The 22,073-nt window shown below is 42.9% G+C and overlaps 1 protein-coding gene across 1 annotated transcript; it reads right to left on the bottom strand.

The window, feature by feature from the left end:
• Positions 1–2,673: 2,673 nt before the first annotated feature.
• LOC126516548 (uncharacterized) lies at positions 2,674–5,861 on the bottom strand. The gene is made up of 4 exons (XM_050166674.2): positions 5,784–5,861; positions 4,236–4,543; positions 2,934–3,357; positions 2,674–2,847 (listed from the first exon to the last, which is right to left on the bottom strand). Exons 2-4 carry the CDS (start codon positions 4,520–4,522, stop codon positions 2,674–2,676), a joined length of 885 nt encoding a protein of 294 aa, XP_050022631.2. The 5' UTR covers positions 4,523–4,543; positions 5,784–5,861.
• Positions 5,862–22,073: the final 16,212 nt, after the last annotated feature.

Raw genomic sequence — 22,073 nt, 5'->3', positions numbered from 1 at the left:
CACACCCACTAGTGGCCAGAACATGAAAGTTACGGCCCACACTGCGCTGGCGAATTTTTGCCAATGCCTGGAGGAGCCACAGCTGATTTGGCACAGCATGGCACAATTTCCATTATTTTTTTCACTTTCAGTGCTATTTGTGAGCAGCATGTAGAACGACTGCGGGCTGTGATGAAAGGTATTAGATTAGCAGGTCTGACGATAAAACCGCAGAAATATAATTTCGGCTTTCGCGAGCTCCTTTTCCTCGGCCATGTCGTCAGTTCAGAAGGCATTCGCCCAGACCCTGAGAAGACTGCAGCAGTGGAGAAATTTCCAAAACCAACCGACAAAAAGGCTGTCAGGCGATTCTTAGGACTTTTGCGCCTACTCCAGATGCTTCGTCAAAAATTTTTCAAGGATCGCTGAACCACTAACGCAGCTAACGAAGGAAGACATGCCTTTCGGCTGGTTCAATGAGCAGAAGAATGCTTTCAATGAGCTCCGAAAGCGTCTTCAGAACCACCCGGTGCTTGCTAATTTCCATGAGGAAGCCAAAACTCATATTCACACAGACGCAAGCAATTTAGGCCTCGGTGCCGTCCTCATTCAGTGGCAAAACGAAGAGGAACGAGTCATTGCGTATGCTAGTCCAACACTTTCCAAGGCTGAGGGGTACTACTCGGCAACAGAAAAAGAATGCCTTGCGGTGATATGGGCCATCAGCAAGTTTAGACCATACTAATATGGCTGACCATTCCGAGCTATCAGCGACCATAATTCATTGTGCTGGCTGGCGAATCTCAAAGACCCATCAGGACGGCTGGCAAGATGGAATTTGTGGCTGCAGGAATACGATATAACGGTCGTATACAAGTCCGGTCACAAGCACAGTGATGCTGATTGCTTGTCACGTGCACCGATTGAATACACGGAATCTACGCTTAGGGAAAATGGACAGGATTGCCCGTTCTTAGGAGCTGTGACAACATCGCAAATGGCTCAGCATCAACAATCTCAACCGGACTTACGCCTGCTCATTGATTACCTAGAAGGACACCCTGTCGACATTCCACGAGCTTTTGTCCGCAGCTTGTTGTCATTCGTCCTGAGAAATAATGTCCTGTACAAAAGAAATCTTTAACATAGTGCAGAGACGTTTCTGCTCGTCGTACCTTCCAAGTTACGACTCGAGATTTTTGAAGCATGCCACGACGACCCATCAGCAGGACATTTAGGAGTGAGCAGAACATTCGCACACATCCGCATGAAGTATTACTGGCCAAAGTTATTGACTTCTGTGCAACACTACGTAAGAACCTGCCGGGACTGCCAAAGACGTAAAATACCACCATTCAAGCCAGCAGGTCTCCTACAACCGATACAGCAACCGAAAACTCCATTCGCACAAGTGGGAATGGACTTACTTGGCCCCTATCCCACATCGTCATCAGAAAAGTGTTGGATTGTAGTTGCAACTGACTACCTAACTCGATATGCCGACAAAGGGTCTCTTGTCAAGGGAGCGGCCAGTGAAGTAGCCGATTTTTTTTGTCACTAACATAGTACTACCGCATAGTGCTCCTAAAGTTCTCATCATGGATCGAGGAACCATATTTACTGCCCACTTGACACAGTCCATTATGAAACTGACGCACACCAGTCACCGAAAAACCACCTCATATCATCCCCAGACAAATGTACTGACTGAACGACTTAACAGAACGCTGACTGATATGTTGTCAGTATACATGGACACGGAGCATCGAACATGGGACAGGATACTACCATACGCAACGTTCGCGTACAATACCGCTGTGCAAAAGACGACTCAAATGACACCTTTCCAACTCGTTTTTGGCCGGACCGTCACCACGACCTTAGATGCAATGCTACCAGTAGATATGACCTCCGAAATTGACAATGACGTCAGTGACTTCACACAAAGAGCTGAAGAAGCATGGAAGCTGGCGCAACACCGCATTCGGCAGCAACAGCAAACCGACGCGGAGCGATACAACTTGCGACGAAGAGACGCAAAGTATGCACCTGGACTCCCGTACGGATGCGCGGCCTATCCGAGAAGCTTCTTCGTTATTTTGGCCCGTATAGGATAATTCGCCGAATTAGTCCCTTGAACTACGAGGTTGCTCCAGAAGGTCAAGTAACCTCATCACAACAGCGGCATCGAACAGAAATCGTCCATGTCGTCCGAATGAAGCCGTACTACGACAGGCAATAACTGCTTCCGCCTACAAGCACTGCGAATTCATGACAGTCTAGAAAACGCCGCCCTCTGTATGAGCATCGGGACAATGCACTCTTAGAAGGGGGACAATGACAAGATGATTTCAAATTACGCACGCCAGCCGCCTCCTGCGTCCATCCAGTTGTTTACTGCTACCTGCGAAAGATAGTGGCACAAGAGAAGAGGTGCGGGTCTCTTGTGGAAAGACTGGACGTTCTAGTGAGGCTCTCGTTTCGCTGTTTTTCAGGCACAAGTTCGCCCAAGGTAAAGTGATTAAAGTACCGTCACTCAACTGTGCGTTACAATATGAAATTGCCCCAGGATTTATGTTTGCATGTGACGGTTCACGGGTGGATAGGGAATGAAGATGAGGATGGGTGCCGATTGTCAATAAACTGGTGTTCTGACTGACGCCATGACTGATTCATCGCATAAGTCGATAGGATCTACCTCAACAGCACCATGAGCACACCTAAGAAGATCGACCTGACCAAGTACACCAAAGATGATGCTTCTGTGGACAAGTGGTTGTGCCTGTTTGAGATGAAAGCAACCAATACTACATAGAGAACATCAGCTTCATCAGAGAGCATCTCAAAGGTGAGGAATCCTGCTGCTACCTGACAGATTTTGAACATCGAAAACTCATGGGAAGGCATGTGACCTATATTTGAATAAGGACATTCAATGAAATTTACTTCCTTGCAAGTGGCAAAAGCTGCTGCTCCTGTAGATGCTTTAAAGCAACATCTTTTGACACGCCCGGCTGTTGCCACTGCCAAGCAACTTCCCCAAATGTGCTGCAGAAGTAGGCAGTGAAGATGTTTCGCGCATCTGCTGCCTGTGTGTGGAAATTTCGAGCATGTGTAGAAGCAAGCGAAAAATATGGTTGTGATCCATCCTGAGCATCTCCTCCCACACTTTGCCGCCAGTGGCCTGGTATAACATTTCCAAAGCTATCTTCTCTGTCCACGTATCCATGCCTCTGTGCATTTAACTTCATTATGAAGTTGTGCAGGATGCAGGCTGCTTTGATGATAGAATCGACGTTAGTCGGATGGAGGTTTATTGTGCGTAGGAGCACCCTCCACCTTGCTGCTGTAATCCCAAAGGCATTCTCGGCACACCTTCTGCAAGGCAAACATGCAGGACACTGTCAGCAAATAAAAAATTATTGTTAAAGCACTCGGTGCATTAACCATCGGTACATTTAAACTTGCAGTAGATAAAATGAATAGCCTTTCTCGTCATTTTTTCAATTTTTCTGTTATGTTTAGTGTACGGGTCCCATATAATAATAGCATATTCTAGCTTGCGTCTAATAAAAGTAACATTGCTAAGTAATTTAACACTGGCAGTTCAATTTCTGAGCTTGAGTCATTAAAACAAGTTTTTCGGAAAACACAAGGGAAAATATTGTTAAGATGTGATTTCCAAGAAGGGGTATTAGTGAATGTTACACCTAGGTATTTGTAGTTTTTAACTTCCTTTAGCGGGACAGAGGCCAGTGTGTACTCTTATTTTAGCAGGTTCTTATGTGTTTTGCAAAGACGGACCGTTCTGCCTTTGTTCAAAGCCGTGCCCCACTCATCACACTATATATTGTAGGTTTAAATCAAGTTCAGCTTGCTCATGCACTGAAAGATATTTCACAAAAAATGCAGGCATCTGCAAAGAGTCGAATTTTTGCATCAGGTGTACAATATCATTAATGTACAATAGAAACAGCAATGGCCATATACCGGATGTAACGGGGAGATAGCTAGAGTTGTTACCATCAATTGAAACAAACTGCATGCAACCAGAAAGATAATCTGCTATCCATGCAACAAGAATATCAGATAAATTAATACTTCTGCACTTTTGAATAATTAATAAAAGCTCAGAGTGCTAAAAACACAAAGGACGTAGAAAAAGAAACATACCACATGCTGTGCATACACGTGCAGTATAGGCTTCAACATCATCGCAGTGACCCACAATACTGAAAGTATTTCCCATGCTTTACCTTGCTCTGCTCAGCCTGTAATTGAAGACCCTCCTTTCATCAGTGAGCTGCTTTGCCGGGAAGGGTCTCATGAAATCCTTGCGTAATTGAAATGCCTCATCCCCAACAAAGGCATAGGGTGCGACAGTTCTTGTACCAGGCAGGCAGCTTGCAGAAGGTGCACCGAGAGTCCCACTGGCCAGTGCCTTCCCGAATTCCGAGCTTTTCAATATTCCTCCATCACTCTGCCGACCTTGAGCACCAACGTCAATTATGGTGTACTGATAATTGCTGTCGACGGCAGCCATCAGCACAATGGAAAAGGTGCCCTGAAATAGGTTATCAGTCACCATATTGGTACACCATCTTTGTAGATGTAATAGCACACATGAAAACCGCACTCAAATGACATTCTTTATGACCTTGGAAATATACATTAAGAACAAATGCATCAATTCTACAGAGTAGTGAGATGCCTCACATTTAAGCATGAAATACCTACATTTCAAATGAAACAGTTGTGACTGCTCCAAGTCACTCACGACTTGTGAAAAGCAGCATCTGTAGTAATTAATCAATTGCAATTTGCAGCAATCATCTGCATTTACCTAGAAACCACATGCACATCCGCCACCTTGTGCGAGCAACAATTTGATTTGGGCAAGTTGGTTTATCTTCAATGTATGCTGAAGCAGTGCAATAGGATGCTGACTGTCACCCGAACTTCATTCAAAGCAGCACCAGCCTTTTATTATTTATAGAATAACAAGAATCACCCGGATTGACAGCACGCACGGGAGAGGGGGGAGGGCGGCATCACACATACAGGTATTTAGCCAAAGAAATGTCTCTTCGAATGATAGACACTTTTGCTATTGTTATGCAGTACACCTTCACAATTTTTCTTATATTGGTCTTTGCAAATTTCAGGAACCTGGTACTACCAAAGAGTGCAGTGCATGCATGTTTCTTACTATTGGCAGCTAGATGGCTACTATACCAATCTTTAACATTGTTATAGTGCTCTCTCGCTCTATCATAGATCATTGCCCATTCTGTACAATGCATACATTTCTGCAGCTTCAACGAATTTCATGGACGACATCAGAAGTGCACATGGTGAATTTGGTATTGCGACTAGCAGAACATTGCGGCCGTCTTCGATGTTTACATTGGAGTCTACAATTTTGAAATTTTGCACTGAGCAGAGAACACTAGGTTTATTTGATGTCTGCTGGCTTAATGTCAACTCAGTATTCGAAGGGGACATAACACTGCCAAAGTAAGGTAAGGTAAGCAGACATTGCCAACATAAACAGATATTCTCTGCAGTGGAGAAGACAACAGCTGATAAACAGAGAGCATTAATGTGCACATAAAACTAAGTGAAACATAAAATATAGTGAATATGCATATACAACAAAAGAATGCCACAACCAAGAAAGTGATTTGCTGGAATAATTTCACATCTTGTGTAACTGATCAGATGTACGGTTTACTGATGTACTCTTTAATATGTGACAGATGGCAAAAATTGTGTGCTTAAATGTGCCTAGTGAGCAAGCTTACCTTGTAGTTGAAATATAGGCTGCCGGAATTTGGAGGTGCAGTGATGGCGACATGCTTTCCATCCACAGCTCCCAAACAGTTGGGAAACTGCCGCTGGGAGGCAAAGCCTTGGGCAATTTCTGTCCAGTCTGTCTCAGGGGGCACCTGAATTTATTAAAATGTTTTTCAGAAGCCATTACACAGGCAGTGCATATGATTACAGTGCAGGGCTTAATACTACTAGATGGTTTTTATTGATGCAGTATATACTATGATCAACACTGACAAGACTAATAATATTATGGTGAAGTATAGGAGTATCCACTAAGTGTACTGGTGTAGATTGTTAAAGAATAGGTTTAGTGTGCTAGGCTGTGCTAAAGAATCTTAAGTTAGGGTGACAATATTGCAAATCATTTTGTACTCAGAACTGCACACTGATTTAAATGAAAGAATGGCTGTTTGGCCAGGACACCACTTAATGGCTTCAAAATAAGTGTACATGAGTGCATGTATCACAATTAACATCTCATGCACATTACTGCCACCCTATGCTGAAGGACAGCTGTTTCAAACAAGCAAGATGAATACATGTCACATGCCTCCTTTGCGCACTGCCATCACTGCTCAATCAAACAAGTACAAAAGTGCCAGCAGTGGTAAAAGGCAGTTACATTATGTATGCCTGCATTTAACATGCAAAAAGGTATGTCAGCATATTGTGAAATATGCCGAACAGCATGGAATTAAAATAAGCGCATCCACACTAACACAATCATCAGCAGAATGATACTTTCAGAAAGGGAACTGCAAGGACTAATGCAGTACATACATCAAGGTAAATAAGCTAATAATAATAACATAGGCACACAAATAAGGTCAGCTGAAAGCCATCCTGCATGTGTAAATGCCAAATAATGATTGGAAAATGAACTCAAAATCCTTTAATGTTATTATGTGCTCCCTACCTTCATGAAGTGATCTTTTAGTCGCGCCCAAATGCTTCGACAGCATAAATGAATGCATAGCCTAGCCGTCTCTATGCCCACTCTATAAGCCAGTGCCACGTCCTTAATTTCCTGGCCAGATGCAAGGTAGCTGAAACAAAAGATGGAAGGCCAGTAAATGTATGCATGGTTATCTACAGGTTTATTAGCAATACTATTACCATTATTTGACAGTAATAATAATGTCAGGGATGAAGTACTCGTTACACAGATGCTCCGACAGCTTGGGAGTTCCTGTTTATTACTCATAATCTTGAATAAGATACTAAGCACATGTTTCATTGCATTAATTGCTGTTGCATAAATAGGAAGTTATAGTACACAGACATCAGTTAACCACCAATAAACAAATGCAAATCTGACAGCTTACTGAAAGATGGTAATGATTTTTGCAACACCTTGGCTTGTTGTACAGGAAATCAAGTTGTACCAGTAGGTTATTTATAGGCAGTGATAGAGCCACTCAAACTACCAGAGCAGTGCAAACTACACACGTAGCTTGGCTCTTTACCTACAGCAAAATGTACTTGTAAAACTGACTTATACGTCCTATCACCAGCTTCCTTCTAACTGATTATTCTAGTGTTCCAAATTAAATACAAATAAACTGAACTTATACCAACCTTAAGGTTATTGCAAGCCGTTCACCGGGTTCAAGGGGCTCCCTCACAACATACTTGCGTTTGAGGTCCTCGACCACAAATGAAAGTAATGTGTCGAACATTTCTGGAGTCATTCTATAGAACTTTAAAAAAAATTCATGGTCCCCCTCTCTCATCCGACGCATCTGTAAGTAAAAAATATATGGTGATTAATGAAAGTTTACAAGCTATGGAAAACTGCCAGAAGTAGTTCATGCACATGCCCAATGCGAGTCGTTGACACAAAAATGTAATGAGGACAAAGACAATGCTTGATGTTTGTTGAGGGAAGAATGGTTGGGAGAGGTTACGAAAAGTGAAGCACATACCCTGTCGCACAGGAATGGGGTAGGTTAAATATAAAAGAAGCAAAGCAGGCAATGTAAAACATGCACAACTAACTGTTTTGCTAGAAATGTGCTCAATTCTGGTGCTTCTGTGTTGTGAAGTTTTATTTCAAAACATATACTTGCAACGTACAGTGTCAAATTAAATTTTATGCTGATCATTCATGCCTTGAATGGTAGTAAAGCAGAAATATTTGCTCAGATACCTTTTGACAATTGTTATGTAAAACTTCAAAGAAGCACCTCAATAAGCGTGAATGCAAGTAATAAATTGATATTTTCAGTATATGCACAAAAAGTAAAAATCTGAAAAATCTGAAATGCACAAAATCTGCGCCTTGCTCCTAGTTCTCCACTTTTGCAAGTTAAACCATGGGGGAAAGAAAGTCGTATTAAGTGGCGCGAATATCAGCCATAGTGAACGAAGTACATGTTTTGCAGGAAAGCTGTTTCTTTGCAGGTATGAAAAGGGGCAAGCACCTCTGGTGCAGGGAGCATTTGCCTAGTCTCTCGAAGCAATGGTTCGCAGATTTGGGAGCTTGCACAAGCCTCCTCGTATTTGATTATAGTGTTCAATCAGCTTTTTTGTGCACAACTTGGTCTAAACATGCCCCAAGAGCTAGTGCTGGAGCCTTCCCATTCTGTGTACAGCAATAGTACTGCACTGTACAGTTATGTACAAGGTTGCACAGTACTGTACAGTAATAAATTAGGGCATCTGCACGGCTAATTTTCTGAAAGTAAGAAATTACACGGCTAGTAAAGCTGCCAAAGGTCGATCTGAAATGAACTCGGTGCTCTTGTGCGACGAAATACTTGACACAATGGGAAGGATTGCTCATACTAAGTTTAACATATGCTGTTGAAATGTTGATGGTTAAAAGCAGTCTACAGGGGCAAAAATAAAATAGCACTTCATATTAGGCTAACACAATAATCAAAACAATGCACTGCTCAGCATGTACTGTTTGTGACATTGTTAAAAGTTGCGTAAACATCTGCTCCGAAAAATTAGACAGCCTGACAGAAGCTTGTGTGTATTCCCTGCTGCTGTAATTAAAAAATTATGTTGCATAGCCGATTAAAGCGCTAATTTGGTGTTGGTTGTTTGTGGGAGTGCTAGGAGCAGTAAAAGGCTAGTTTTTACGATGCCCCCTGTCGAAGTTTTTTTTCTGGCTCCTCAGTCTACTGAACGCTGTCAAATCTGATCAATAATTAAAGCGCAGTCATCACTTCATGCGTTGCATGACATTGCTCATGGAACATTTCTAATGGCAATGTTTAACAGCGTTTTGAAAAACTGTCAATCAAGTTGATCGATTTCTCTCTAGTGAAAGAGATAAGATATCTGTGCACTTTAAAAATACCTATGAGCCGACGTTATACTTACATGTTTTATGTACAACTGTGTCTAGTTGCTTAGTCTTTGAAAACACAGAACACTACCCCCTTGGTCACTATTCAATGCTACAAAAACCAGAGCAACTACTTGCACAGTTTTTAAGAATGGACTAACCCAAATTGTCGAAATCAAGTAAGTTGTTCAGCGTTAAGCCTTGTTCCAATTGGACGCCTGTATTTTACAGATGCTTTCGAGGCTATATTAAATGCAGAAGCATTATGTTGTGATACAGTGTTTACTACACACAACCGTGGTTTGCTCACTGGCGCTACTTTACAGGTCAACATGCACTGGTATAAGATTCAGTGCGAAGATATAGATCCACAAATATGTCCTGCGAAATAAAGAGAAACCGAGCACAGAATTTTTTTGTTTTAAAAGGCGCGTACACAAACACGCACATGCTTTTAGCGGCACTCAGTGACAGTAAATACGCAAAGTCGCGAACATGAATGCACCAATCTTGGAGAAAGCCAGAAAAAGAATTACTTAACCTACAACAAGCGGCCCATTTCCGCACTTGGCATCAGGAACAATGCGCTTCTGTACAATATAGATCTTCCACTTCATATAGCTATTTCACTCGAACACTCTTGTGTCGAAAGCTGGGCCATAAACAAGATAAATTGAGCCCGACGAATAGACCTCAAAGAGTATTTACAAGTGCGCAGGAGTTCGCACAACCATAGAATCGTTGAAAGACACGGTAGTAGCACGTTTTAGGACAATTATTACGGGAAGAAAAACAGCAAATGGGACTCACCGCCGTGTAATAAAGCCCTTCTTCCTTTCGGTGCATGAACACGGGTCGCACCCACCAGCGCCGGCGTCGTCGCTCCTGCCTCCTCAAAATAATGAGAAGCAGGAGCTTCTTTTTTAGCAGCAAAAGCTGCTGCCTTCTTTCCATGATGTGGCGTATGGCGTCTAGCAATAAAAAGCACCTACTTCCACCTCTATCATAGAATAAAGAACCCTCGATGCTCAGCTTCGCACGCCGACGGGCCGACCGCTCGTGATGTTCACGCCGATATTGCTGCCAGTTTTCTGAAGCTTAGCCTTGTGTAATTTTTCTACACTGCCCTGAATATTTTATTTAGCGTAAAACTATGCAAAAGGCATAAATATTGCATTGAAGAATACTTGTGACAGCTCTTTTCATTGACATTACACAATTAGCTTAGGAGGTATCTGGTAAAATAAATCTGGTCACATTGTGCGACGCTGCGCTGGCGCTGGTCCGCGTGCCGCTCGTGCGGCTGGACGCCCTCTCTGGCGCCGTTCATGCGACCACGCCGGGAGACGCAGCGCCAAAAAACGCCGGTAGAAACGCTGAATGTGGGGCGGCCTTTACCGAAGAAACCGCATGCAAAGCGAGAATAACGTTTTAAATCTTCATTAAATATTTCTACCTCGAGCTCACAGTAGAACACAAAAGGAAGTTCAGTGACCCTAAGCGAAGACTTTATATATATATCTTTATTTTTTGTAGTCATATAGGACGAGAACAATGAGTATTGCTATTACTCTCTATAAAAAGTGTTATCAAGATTTCGGGAAGGACACATGGAACGAATTCATAAATATGAAGCAACAAAGAGTGCAACTCTACACAGAGTTATCTCTTGTTTGGCCTTAGACGGCTACTGACCGTAGTGTCCTTTTACAGAACAGAGATTTACAGTGTCTACGTAACTAGCGGTTATAGCTTCTCTGAATCGGCTAGATGTAATCTTAAGCCCTAGATGCCTAATTGCAACAGAATAAGAATACAACAAAGGCATGCATGTGGGACGGTACTGGTGGTTCTCTTCTCAACTGTGCGTAGTAGGAACTGAAATAAAAGCTCCCAGAGTAAGGGGAAGGAGAGTGCTTGGTTAAAAGAATAGTCATAATTATTGTGAAATGCATCAGCTTGAAAGCATCTGCTAGCCGCCGTGGTGGCATAGTGGCTTTTGTGTTGCGCTGCTAATCGCGAGGGCGCTGGATCGAATTCCGGTCATGGCGGCCGTATTTCGATAGGGGAGAAATGCAGAAAACGCATGTGTGCTGTGCTTTCAGTCCAGGTTAAAGAACCCCGCGATGGTCAAAATGAATCCACAGCCCTCCACTATTTCGTGCCTCATAATCACATCGTGGTTCTGGCAAGTAAAACTACAGAATTTGTTAAGTCAAGAATCTGCAGCTATCCCTGCCATTACATATCGTTTATACGCATAAAAGAGCCCAGCGAGAATCAGTTTGTTTGTCGGAGAGCTCTGAACATTGGGATGTCAAGACAACGACATCTCATGAATACGTAGCAGAACAAGCTGCGTTGAAAGTACTGATGCTAGCGCACGGTACTTTCATTTATCATCATTTTTCTTTATTATTTTGCGCTCACATTGAAGTGGACATGTTATCGGATGTGGGAATCTTTTTAACTTATATGTAGTTAGTGGATAATTATTGTAAGCTTCTTTTGGCAGAATTTCATTATGGTGCGAAATTTCATATATAATGTAGTCTTTCGCCGCCAGTTAACCAGCGCTCATCATCTCTATTTAAGAATACTAATACAAATAATAACAACAACAATAATAATAATAATAATAATAATAATGATGATAATAATAATGATAATAATAATAATAATAATAACATCTTTTATTCACTCCGATTCGTACAACGCGTTCCAGCCTGCTTAAGCGTTACCGCTTGTGTGCAGGGCTGGGCAGCCAGGTTAAGTACGTGAAACAGCGAACAAAACATACAAGAAAAGAAAAATACGCAGAAATTGCTTGTGCAAAGTAAAAACGAACAAACAAAAACTAACATTAAAATGATAGTAAATTTTCCATCTTGCACACTTTCGTACACGAAATAAAAAGCTTAAAGATAAGGCAAATAGTAAATTACCTCAGTCTATATTATCGTTCAAGCATAATCGAAGAAACTTCTGAAAGTTTTTCAATCAGCTAATGCTCGGGATGTTTCGCATTTTATTGAAGTAATTATGAACATAGTAGATGCGTTTTTTTCATACTTGGTGAAGATTCGGGGTATGACATACTTTTCTGGCTGACGGAGAAGCCGTACTTTAACGTTGTATATTTTAAAGGGACTGTGGAAGAAATGTTTGTATATTATGTCGAAGATAAATTGCTTGTGTACAGATAGCATGCCAAAATGTTCCATAAAGGCTCTGGCTGACTTATCGTGATAGTTGGTTCTGTGGCCGAGATCGGCTGCAATTATGTTCAATATGCGGCTTAGTGTGTTTAAATTATGTAAACAGACGTTACCGTAAAATATTACTCCTAATTGTAAGGTTGACTCTCCTAATCCCTTATATACCATTTTTCTAACCGACACATCGCAAATAGATCGTATGGCATATATCTAGACACACATTAGGTGTAAGCGTTCGGATAACCCTTGAATGTGTAAGTTGCACGACAGCTGTGTTTCGTCAAATGCGATACCCAGATACTTAAAATTGGATTTAAGTTCTAAAGGCGGGCATGAGCAGCATCTGCAGTTCCTCTCATGAAGATATATATTTGAGAATGATCTAAACACTTTGTATGGGCTATGAAAACAAAGTAGGCAGGTTTTTGTAGTGTTAGTAAAAAACTCTTTAGCGCTAAACCATTCAATGAAAAAACGCACATCCTATTGCATTTTGTCGGAGTCTTCTTCGTATGTTTCACTTGGTATCGCCAGGGCAGTATCATCTGCGCATTAAGAAAGGTCTGAAGTCAATAGAAGACTGGTCATATCATTGACGTAAATATTGAATAGAAAGAGTCCTAAAGTTAAGCCCTGAGGAATACATGTCTAAATGTTCAACGTTGACCTGTATGATCCACATATTTGAACACATTCGTCTCGATTAGTAAAATAATTTTTTTTAAAAAAAGGAGATGTAGGGACCTCTGAAACCTAAATTATCAAGTTTATCTTATAATAGATTGTGATTAATAGTATGGAAGGCTTTTTGCAGATCGACAATAAGTTCAAGGACAATGTTATTGTTATGTATTTCATTGCTGACTAGATCATGAAAATCTTCTAGTAGGTTTACAGTACTTTTGCTTCTGCGGAAACCATACTGGGGGTTCTAGTAGATGGTGCTGCTCAAGAAATGATGTCATGCTAACTTGCACAATTTTCTCCATTACATAGGCGATTGAGGACAAGATTGCACTTGGCCTATAATTATTATAATCCCTTTTCGAGCTTCTCTTGTGCGATTGTCTTATTACACTTGTTTTCGTGTACCTGTGAATTTGGCCAGTCATGAATGTTTTGTGGATAATAGAAAACAATATATTTTTAAGTTTGTCATAATGCACTATGAGATCCCTCATTCTAGCACTGTCATATGCTGGCGATTTCGTTATTGACACTGTTTACAACACATCCCACAATTCTGGCTGAGTAACAATAGGCATGTAAGCTGAATGAATGCTTGAAGTAACAGCAGTAGCGTTCTCCATATCCCTTCCCTGTCTACACAAGGAGGTAACAGATTCCACGATGTGCTTATTGAACTCAGTGGCCAAATCTACCTTGTTTTTATCTGGAAAGGCCTATCCTAAAGTATCGTCAATGCTTTTCTTCGACGGTTTTCCTACGGTGCTTTGCCCTAAGTTCCATGTTTCTTTGTTTTTACATCCCTACTGCATGCCGAGAATTGATTTAGCTGGTACTGTTTTAAAGGGAAGATTTCTTTGCCTCTTCCTTCGACTTTCCCACTGCTGCTGCTGTTGCTGCTATGGCTGCTGCTGTCTGGCACACCACGTCGGGGGGTGATGCAGAGCGTGTGTATACATGGCAGGAGCACAGAAGAAGGGAAAGTCGACGAGAGGAACTAGTTTGGACCCCTCAGGGTCGAATGTGCACAATACCCTCTGGAACTTTCTGGGCGTAGATACATTCGCCTCTTGACAGGTGTAATTATATGTGACTACCTTCAAAAGCATTGCAGAAACGGAAGCACTTAGCTTTACATTAACGTGCGAGTCTAGAGGGGACGTAGATAGCACTGCAGAGAGGATGGAGGAGAAGAGACAAGGGGGGGGGGACGTGAGAAAGCAGGGAAACCCTACTATATTTTGACAGCTGTTGCGGGGAAACTGGATAAGCTTAAGCTCAAGGTATGGTACAGTGCGTTGCTGCTATTTCTGAAAAATAGCACAATGCAAACATGTCCAGCGAACAAATTACGCAGGGCTGCAGGAGCATAGCCGCATTAATTAAGGCGCACCGCCCGATCCAGGCGACACCACGGAAGCGGTCGACCGTCAAATCAATACATCTGTGGCCGACGAGGTAGCTTTGCGGCTATCGCATTGCTAGAGGGCGTGGATTTGACCCCAATCGCGGCAGCCGCATTTCGACTGGGGGCGAAATAGAAAACGCACGTGCACTTAGATTTTGGGACACGTTAAAGAGCATCATGGTGCCAAAATTCATCCGGAGTCCGCCACTACGGCACGCCTCATAATCCGATTGCGATTTTGGCACGCATAGCCCCATAATCCCATTCAAGTTTAGCACTTCAGCCACGATGCGATGTGCCATGCGAGGTAATGACAATGCTCAACGCTCTCAGAGGCAAACACCTCTCCCTGTGTGTTCTGTGTACTACACAGACCAACAGCAGGAGTGCACGCAAGGTAACGCTTGACGTCAACTCAACAGTCACATGTTAGACTAAACGTTGAAGAAATTAAGCTTTCGCCGTCAACATCAGCGCTAAATATCGTCGATCAAAGCATCCAGCACGGAAAGCTTCGCTCACATCGATTTCCACAGTGCGTGAAACCTGCATAATTTTTCTGCCAGTCTTATTTTTGATGTAATTTTATTTCGCAGTTTCCTGAATTGTTCTCTGAGTACGAAGTCGTATAGGTGCTCATTGCATCTTCCTAAAAGTTTACTCCTAACGTTTACTCTTAATTACTTCGCATGAAATCGGAGTTTTACGACCAACGCATTTCAGTTGCGACGTTGATATAATGTCCACAAAAATGTACCAACACTGAAAACATAATGGTAACGCTACTTGAGAACTATCTGCGTGTTGCAGTGGGGTCAGCGTTTCATGGAGGACAAATTCAGGGCTGGCCCTTTAAAATGGGCCTCGGTAGTGAAGCAACAGCTTAGCTTCACTTAAAGAAATCATTTTCTAATAAGGAGATGAGTACAGAACACATAAGTATTTATGAAATTCAGGATTTTATTTAGAGATTGTTTTGTACAGGTTTGATAGGGCAATGTCAGAGCCTCCTCCATGTGAATTACAGATTACTCGAAATAAAAAAAAGGAAAAAAATTGTTGTGTAACATTCATTCATTCTCGCGCTTTTCAGTACTTTCTTTTTTCGAAACACAGAATAACACTCCTCAAATAGGCGGTCTTGTTCATCGCAGTACCTAACAGAATTCAGGCAAAACTAGAGCCGGTGAAACACCAGCCAGGCTTGCCGAAGACAATTTTTCGTACTTATGGATCACGCACGTCACAAGAGTCCTTGTCAGGAAGCTGTGAGGTGCATATGTGCGATCAATTATTCACCTCTATACCGCACATTTGCTGGGTTTCCTGCGCTACAACTTGTCTGTGCTGGGTAGGACATGTAAAACGAACATCAGTGACCTCTACTCAGTACAATCTCAAGCTTTGCGAATATTTTCTGCCCTTCCCAGGTGTGCTCCTTTGGAGGCTACTTTGGTCACCGTCTATGATCGCCCATTTACTACACATATTCGCGTCAACACATTAAAAACGAAGTCACACACTTTGCTCGTCTTCCATCACACCATCTAGTCTCCCTTCCTGCGGCAACTCTACTTTGTGCATTCAGTGCTATAGCTCCTGCCAATCATGTAACTCTATCCGTTGAACTTGACGCCTCTTTACCATATTTTCCATATGTCAACCGCGCTTCTTTCAGGACGTGCTGCCACCTAGCGCCGCGGCAGTGTAAGTCCCCGTGGGGCGCGTGTATGGCACTATCTTCAGACAAGTGTTCGACTCCGCTCCAAAGCTGAGAAACTTAAATATTGTTTGTCATTGAAAAGCGACACGTACTCACTGACCCGCACCCAGTGACCAAATTTGGTGTGAAACAGGTTTATCGAAGAGCGGCAGATACATTGTGGCCCATACCCAGCGGCATATGCCCAGCGACCCATGTTGGTGTTGTTGCTCGAGGCTCGTGTCCACATACCCAGTGACCTAAATTGACATGAAAGAGATTCATTAAAGATTGGCACATGCCTAGTTTCCCATACCCAGTGATGGAAGCTGGGGTTCACGAGGTTTATTTAAAGGCGGAGCATACCCAGTTGCGCAAACCTAGTTGTACATGCCCAGTTGTCGTTGCCTCAGAACATGCCTTGTGCCAACCCGCCGTGGTTGCTCAGTGGCTACGGTTTTAGGCTGCTGAGCACGAGGTCGCGGGATCGAATCCCGGCCACGGCGGCCGCATTTCGATGGGGGCGAAATGCGAAAACACCCGTGTACTTAAATTTATGTGCACGTTAACGAATTCCAGGTGGTCGAAATTTCTGGAGTCCTCTACTACGGCGTGCCTCATAATCAGAAATTGGTTTTGGCACGTAAAACCCCATAATTTAAATTTTTAAATGCCTTGTGCCCCACTCTTAAAAAAAGTTTGCACTATTTGGGACTTGTCCCGCAACAATAATCCTCATCTGCCTTACTTGCGTTCCCTTTCTTTAACGCTGCGAGTGCGGTACTTCCAGGTCACGAAGGGCATGCGCGTTATCAGCGTGACATAGCATTCTCGACAGAAAAATGACGAGCACAGATTTTTCAAGACTGGAAACGGAAGCAAGGCAGAAGGAGATTATTGTTGTGGGGACAAGATAAGCCCAACGGGTGCAAACTTTTTTAAGGGTGTCACAGGCCCAGTGATCCAAATTGCCAATAAAGAGATTCCCTGGCGTGTGGCAGTTACCTAGTTCCACATGCGCTGTTATGGAAGTTGCGGTTAACGAGGTTGATCGAAGAGCGGTGCATATTTATTAGCACATACCCTGTGACCCAAGTTGGTTGGGATTTGTTTCGAACCACATCTCCTCCTCACAGCGGCCCCGTTACTCTAACTATTATACCATTGACTCTACAGTAACGCAAATTGGTGGAAGAACAGTTAGCGAGAGACCCAGACAGACAGAACAATAGAGAGCCCCGGTAAATTGGGTGAAATACACTAATGATGCGAATCGCACTAAAACACAGTTGGCGCCTTCGCGTTCAACCGGATAGTTAGGTTTCTGCAAGCTCTGTAAGTGCAGCGGTCATTGCTGGGAGATCCATCACCATCAAGTTCAAGATCTGTCATTGGGTGTCATTGACGCTGGCAGAACCCGCCACTTTCCGTGCTGCACTGGATTTCCTAATTCAAGGAGCGACGCAGATGTGGTCCATGTTGTCTATAAGCCATCTCTTCAGTGTCTTCTTTCGCCATTTAATTACGTCCCTATAATTACGGACTCACATAAGACTGCTCAATTACCAGGCGATCGATGTACAGCACAACATAGCATATCAGTTCATGCGGGGCCATTGCGGCATCTATGGTACTGACTGTACGGATGAGGCCACCCAATCTGGGGCCCTGTAACGTAAAACTATTGCAATCTGTTTTTATTCCAATCCCCTGACGTCAAGTTTACATAAGCATTGACGCAAGCATTGGGCAATAACCCACAGCGTTGTTTGAAAAGCCCAATCAAACGCGCTCCTTGTTTATAGGAGGTCACTTTTTTGCTTTCAAAGCGAATAGAATTTCCGGCATTGAGCAGATTACCATCTTGAATTGGCTGTCAAAAGGCCAGGAGCACGCTTAAATGGAGAAAGATTCGATGGGGCTGAGCCAGCATAGTGAAAGTAGATAACCGGCCGAAGAGGGTGGTGCCGGCGTCTGTGATTGACCCGCTTCCCCTTACTTACCCTGTGGTGGCTGGTCAAAAATCGCGGCGGCGTGTAACGTAACGCTAAAAATGCCACCAGAACGGCTCCTCAGCAACGGATACTTGGCAAAGTGATGTCGCATATATGCTAAAATGGCTCGATAATGTTATAGTGCCGCGGAAAAATGTTTATTTATGCAAATAAATTCATGATCCTCGCCCGCTCTCGGTAGCTAGTGCCAGAGCAATTTGTGGGCATCCATTTTCGCTTCCTTTCGGAATGGGGCACCTTCCCGCTATTCAGAAACATTCAGGTTTGTTCGGCATATTAATGCGTCTTTAACACGTACACGTAACTTTGACGCTATGAGTTTTCGTGGTTTTGTGACGTCGCGTGACACACAGGCGAAGTGGGTGCAAACCGAAAACCGCAAAAGAGGTGTCGAATGAGAAATAATTATTTGTCTTTCGTCCGTCCGGTCTGATCATACATAATCAGTGTGTATACATCATATGAGATGGAGCATTTTCGCGGTTTTATGACGTCGCGTGAGAGACAGGCTAAGTGGGAGTGTCCCGCCAATTTTTTTACCACTCCTGGAGGACTGATTGTAGAATTGGAATATAAAAATTTGGAATAGCTTTACGTTATAGCTTCCCTGTCCACAATGACATACATTGTATAGCAATACCACTACCGAGAACCAATACATATACAAGATTCCGCTCAACAGCGCGCGAACTTATACGGCACATCAGTATCTACTCGAGACAACATACAAATACTCGCCTCCATTGTTTGGATCCTCAATTAAGAGCTTCGTCTTCCGCCAGGGACATCGCGTACTGAAGGAAGAATTATGTGCCGCCTGTGGCTTGGCGGTTCTTTCGAAAGCACCTATTCAATTATCATGGTAATGGCCCAGAAGCCTATTTTCTACAAGTGTGACTGCGAAGAGACAATTGCAGACCTTCTTTGTACAGGTGCTCTCTTAAGTGTGCCTAAATAAGAACACTTAACCAGATTAGGTAGACTGAATAAGCCCCCGTTGTCGGAAGAGAGAATCGTCTGAGACTGATCGAGATTGTGATCTGCACAGAAGGCGCTGAATACTTTATTGCGCTTCTTGAGATCATATGGACTTAGTTACGGCATTGAGAATGGTCGTGCACTACAGCGCACACATGTGCAGTTTTTTTTTTCAGATGCTTGTTTTCTTTCTTGTTTTGTTTGCTTGTATATCTTTATATAATCTTTAAGTCTCTTTACTCCCTTACACTGGCACATTGTATCCAGGCGTTCTATGTATTGTCTAATATTTCTTAATTTCCTTGTCCTTCTGCTCCACCGGCTCCTTTGTGCATATGGCCCCAATGCACGCTTCCAGGCCAGACGTGTTCCTTCTGTACCGCCTGTCGCCATACTGGTGCTGCCTCTTCTCCATGTGTTGTACCGTACTACTTGGTCTGACACTAAGCCTTTACTGTGGTAAGTCAACAAAATACTTACTCGAGGCCCTCGAAAGCACAGCAGTGCGTCTCATTATATATTTTTTTAATTTCTTCGTGTTGTAGTGTGCATTCACGGAATAAGTTGTTTAGGACCAGAAGGCAAACCTAGGCTGCGAGCGATTGCGTGGTGAAGGCCTGCATTATTTTTAAGTATCTCCAGCGGTTTCCTTAATCTATGCTAACATGTAGCCATCAACGTGCCTTGTTTTCACAACCGCTTCCTAACATAATGCCCATTAGCCACCTTATAATAACGCGATGTCTTGTACCATTTACGATACGTCTATATCCGGTTACCCACTGTGGCATGCGCCTACATGCACAAGCCCGCGGTATTGCATTAGGAAGGTCATAGTAGCTGCCACTGCACCAAACATCTTGTAGCCGAAACGTGCGGCATGTTGGACAAGGCTTCCTTAATTTAAACTGAGTTGCTAGTGTATGTCTTACCTTCCCAAACTCCTCTTGCGTCACCATAGCACCTACTGCTCTCAGTTGCTCGACCAACAAACGCAGTTATATACCGGCGCACTCCGAGTGGCTATGTCTTTCTGTTGTTGCTACGCAAGAACCTTGTCCATCAGATTGCAGGCCTCGGCAGCCGAGTTTATGTATTTTTAGGCTGAAGTTCAAAAAGCATGGTTATCAAGATTTAGGTGCACAGTAAGCCCAGATGGTTGAAATACAACCGGGACCCTCCGATAGTGCATCTCTCGCAGGTGATGTGTTGCTTCGCGACTACAAACAAAACGAATCAATTAATAACCAATCTCTTAATGCCAGCCATTACGAACCGATGAAAACTGGTCATTAACATTCGAATCAGTTCTTACCGATAAATATCAGTGAATCCGTTCTGATCATTGCCAGTGGAAGGGGCGAATAAATACCGAGCAATCGTTATGACTTCTATGTTCGAAATTACGCGTAAATGAAAAGCTGAAAACATCATCTAAGGTGCATGGTGGTTTCACATTCACGAATGTTCTTTCAAACAGAAGCTACCCATCCGTACTTTCCTTTTTTTCTGCATACTCCTTTCCTAATAGAGAACTATGCCACAGGACCCATGCCACTCTTCACTATCCAAACTTGATACGGCCTGCTTCGACATGAAGAAGCATGACATACTCTCTATAACATGCAGTGAGACGAATGTTTGTGGTGTCTTCTAAGCCCAAGCAAGACACTATTTTGCAAATAATGCGGACGCAAATAAAGGCAGGCGTTCGTTTAGCACAACGCAGATGTTAAATATAATTATTTTGTGACGTGTTGAATAATGAGCAATTCTTAAAGAATTCACAACATTATTACTGAGCACGCGAAGCGGCCCCCTCTACTTGTACGCGATCCACAGCTTTCACGTTCACGCGGAACTTTGATCTCTTGCATTTTCTTGTTTGCTGCTCATTTGGCCACTGCTAGCCTTTGTAGTCCTTCTTGTCAATTAAGGCCAAATAGATTGTGGGAAAAATGTACATGCTTTGCAATAAAGTTCCAGGGCGATAAAACGTCAAATTTTACACCCAGCGCGGCCGGGCAGTAACGTCAAGGAGACACTCCACCTTACGAGTCCACTCATGTTGAAGTTCTGGCGCAGAGTTGGGCTTATGCCTCCTTTGAGGGCGGTGAGTATTCATGAAATCTGTCTTTTCTCTGGCTGACCTTTCTACTTTACTCGTGCGACACATGCAGGATGTTTCTGAGAATGCGTTCGAAATACCCTAAAATAACAAAGATGTGATAATTAGGCAATTTCCTAAGGATTGCTTCTAGCACAGAGACATAAAATTAAAAATGACTCGTAGTGGTAATTAGATATGGAGTCTGGTTAATTTGACTAATTGACTGTTTATTTATATAGTCAGATGATCGATCTGATTGCGAGATTTGAAGGTAGTCATCCAAGGATTTCGTAACGAGTTCTAGACGTGGAAGCTGACGCTGCTAATTTCTCCCGGCCATGCATAACGTTGTGGAAACGCGATCCCCAGAAAATCGCATAATGATCGCGTCATCGTTATTCTTAAGGAATGTTGATGGAATTTTCTTGAACTCCCGGTATAAAGACCACTCGGAGAAAAACGTAAAAAAAAGATTTAAATATTTCCCTGTTGCTGGGACTTATAAGCAAATTACTATTATTGGGTATTTCACTGCTATTACTCCTTTTCCAGCATGCTGTTTCCATCGAAGTCAACGGGCGAGAATGCAATGCGACAACCACTGAACTGAAACCATTGCGGGCAGAAGAAAGATTTGCGTGATTAAATTCAATATCTTCGGCTACTGTCAGACAGACACTTATAATTGGTTCGTCCTCAGTCACAAGTGTTTGCAGAGCGCGTATCGCGCCTTCCAATAAGAATAATAATAATGAAAAAAAAAAGCTCACGTGTATAAGAGCCATGACTGCTTTTTAACATGGTCGCAATAAAGTAATCATCGAGAGATCATGCACTTGCTTT

The sequence above is a fragment of the Dermacentor andersoni genome, chromosome 1, assembly GCF_023375885.2.
Source record: "Dermacentor andersoni chromosome 1, qqDerAnde1_hic_scaffold, whole genome shotgun sequence".
Taxonomy (NCBI): Eukaryota; Metazoa; Arthropoda; class Arachnida; order Ixodida; family Ixodidae; genus Dermacentor; species Dermacentor andersoni.
This window is presented reverse-complemented; position numbering and strand designations above follow the sequence as displayed.

Bases quoted from the DNA above. Each gene is read 5' to 3' on its own strand.
- LOC126516548 (XM_050166674.2), bottom strand. From the start codon at position 4,522: ATGGCTGCCGTCGACAGCAATTATCAGTACACCATAATTGACGTTGGT. The intron at 3,358-4,235 runs GTAAAGCATGGG...TTTGCCTTGCAG, and splicing joins TACAGGCTGAGCAGAGCAAG to AAGGTGTGCCGAGAATGCCT. The intron at 2,848-2,933 runs GCAAGGAAGTAA...AAAATCTGTCAG, and splicing joins AGCAGCAGCTTTTGCCACTT to GTAGCAGCAGGATTCCTCAC.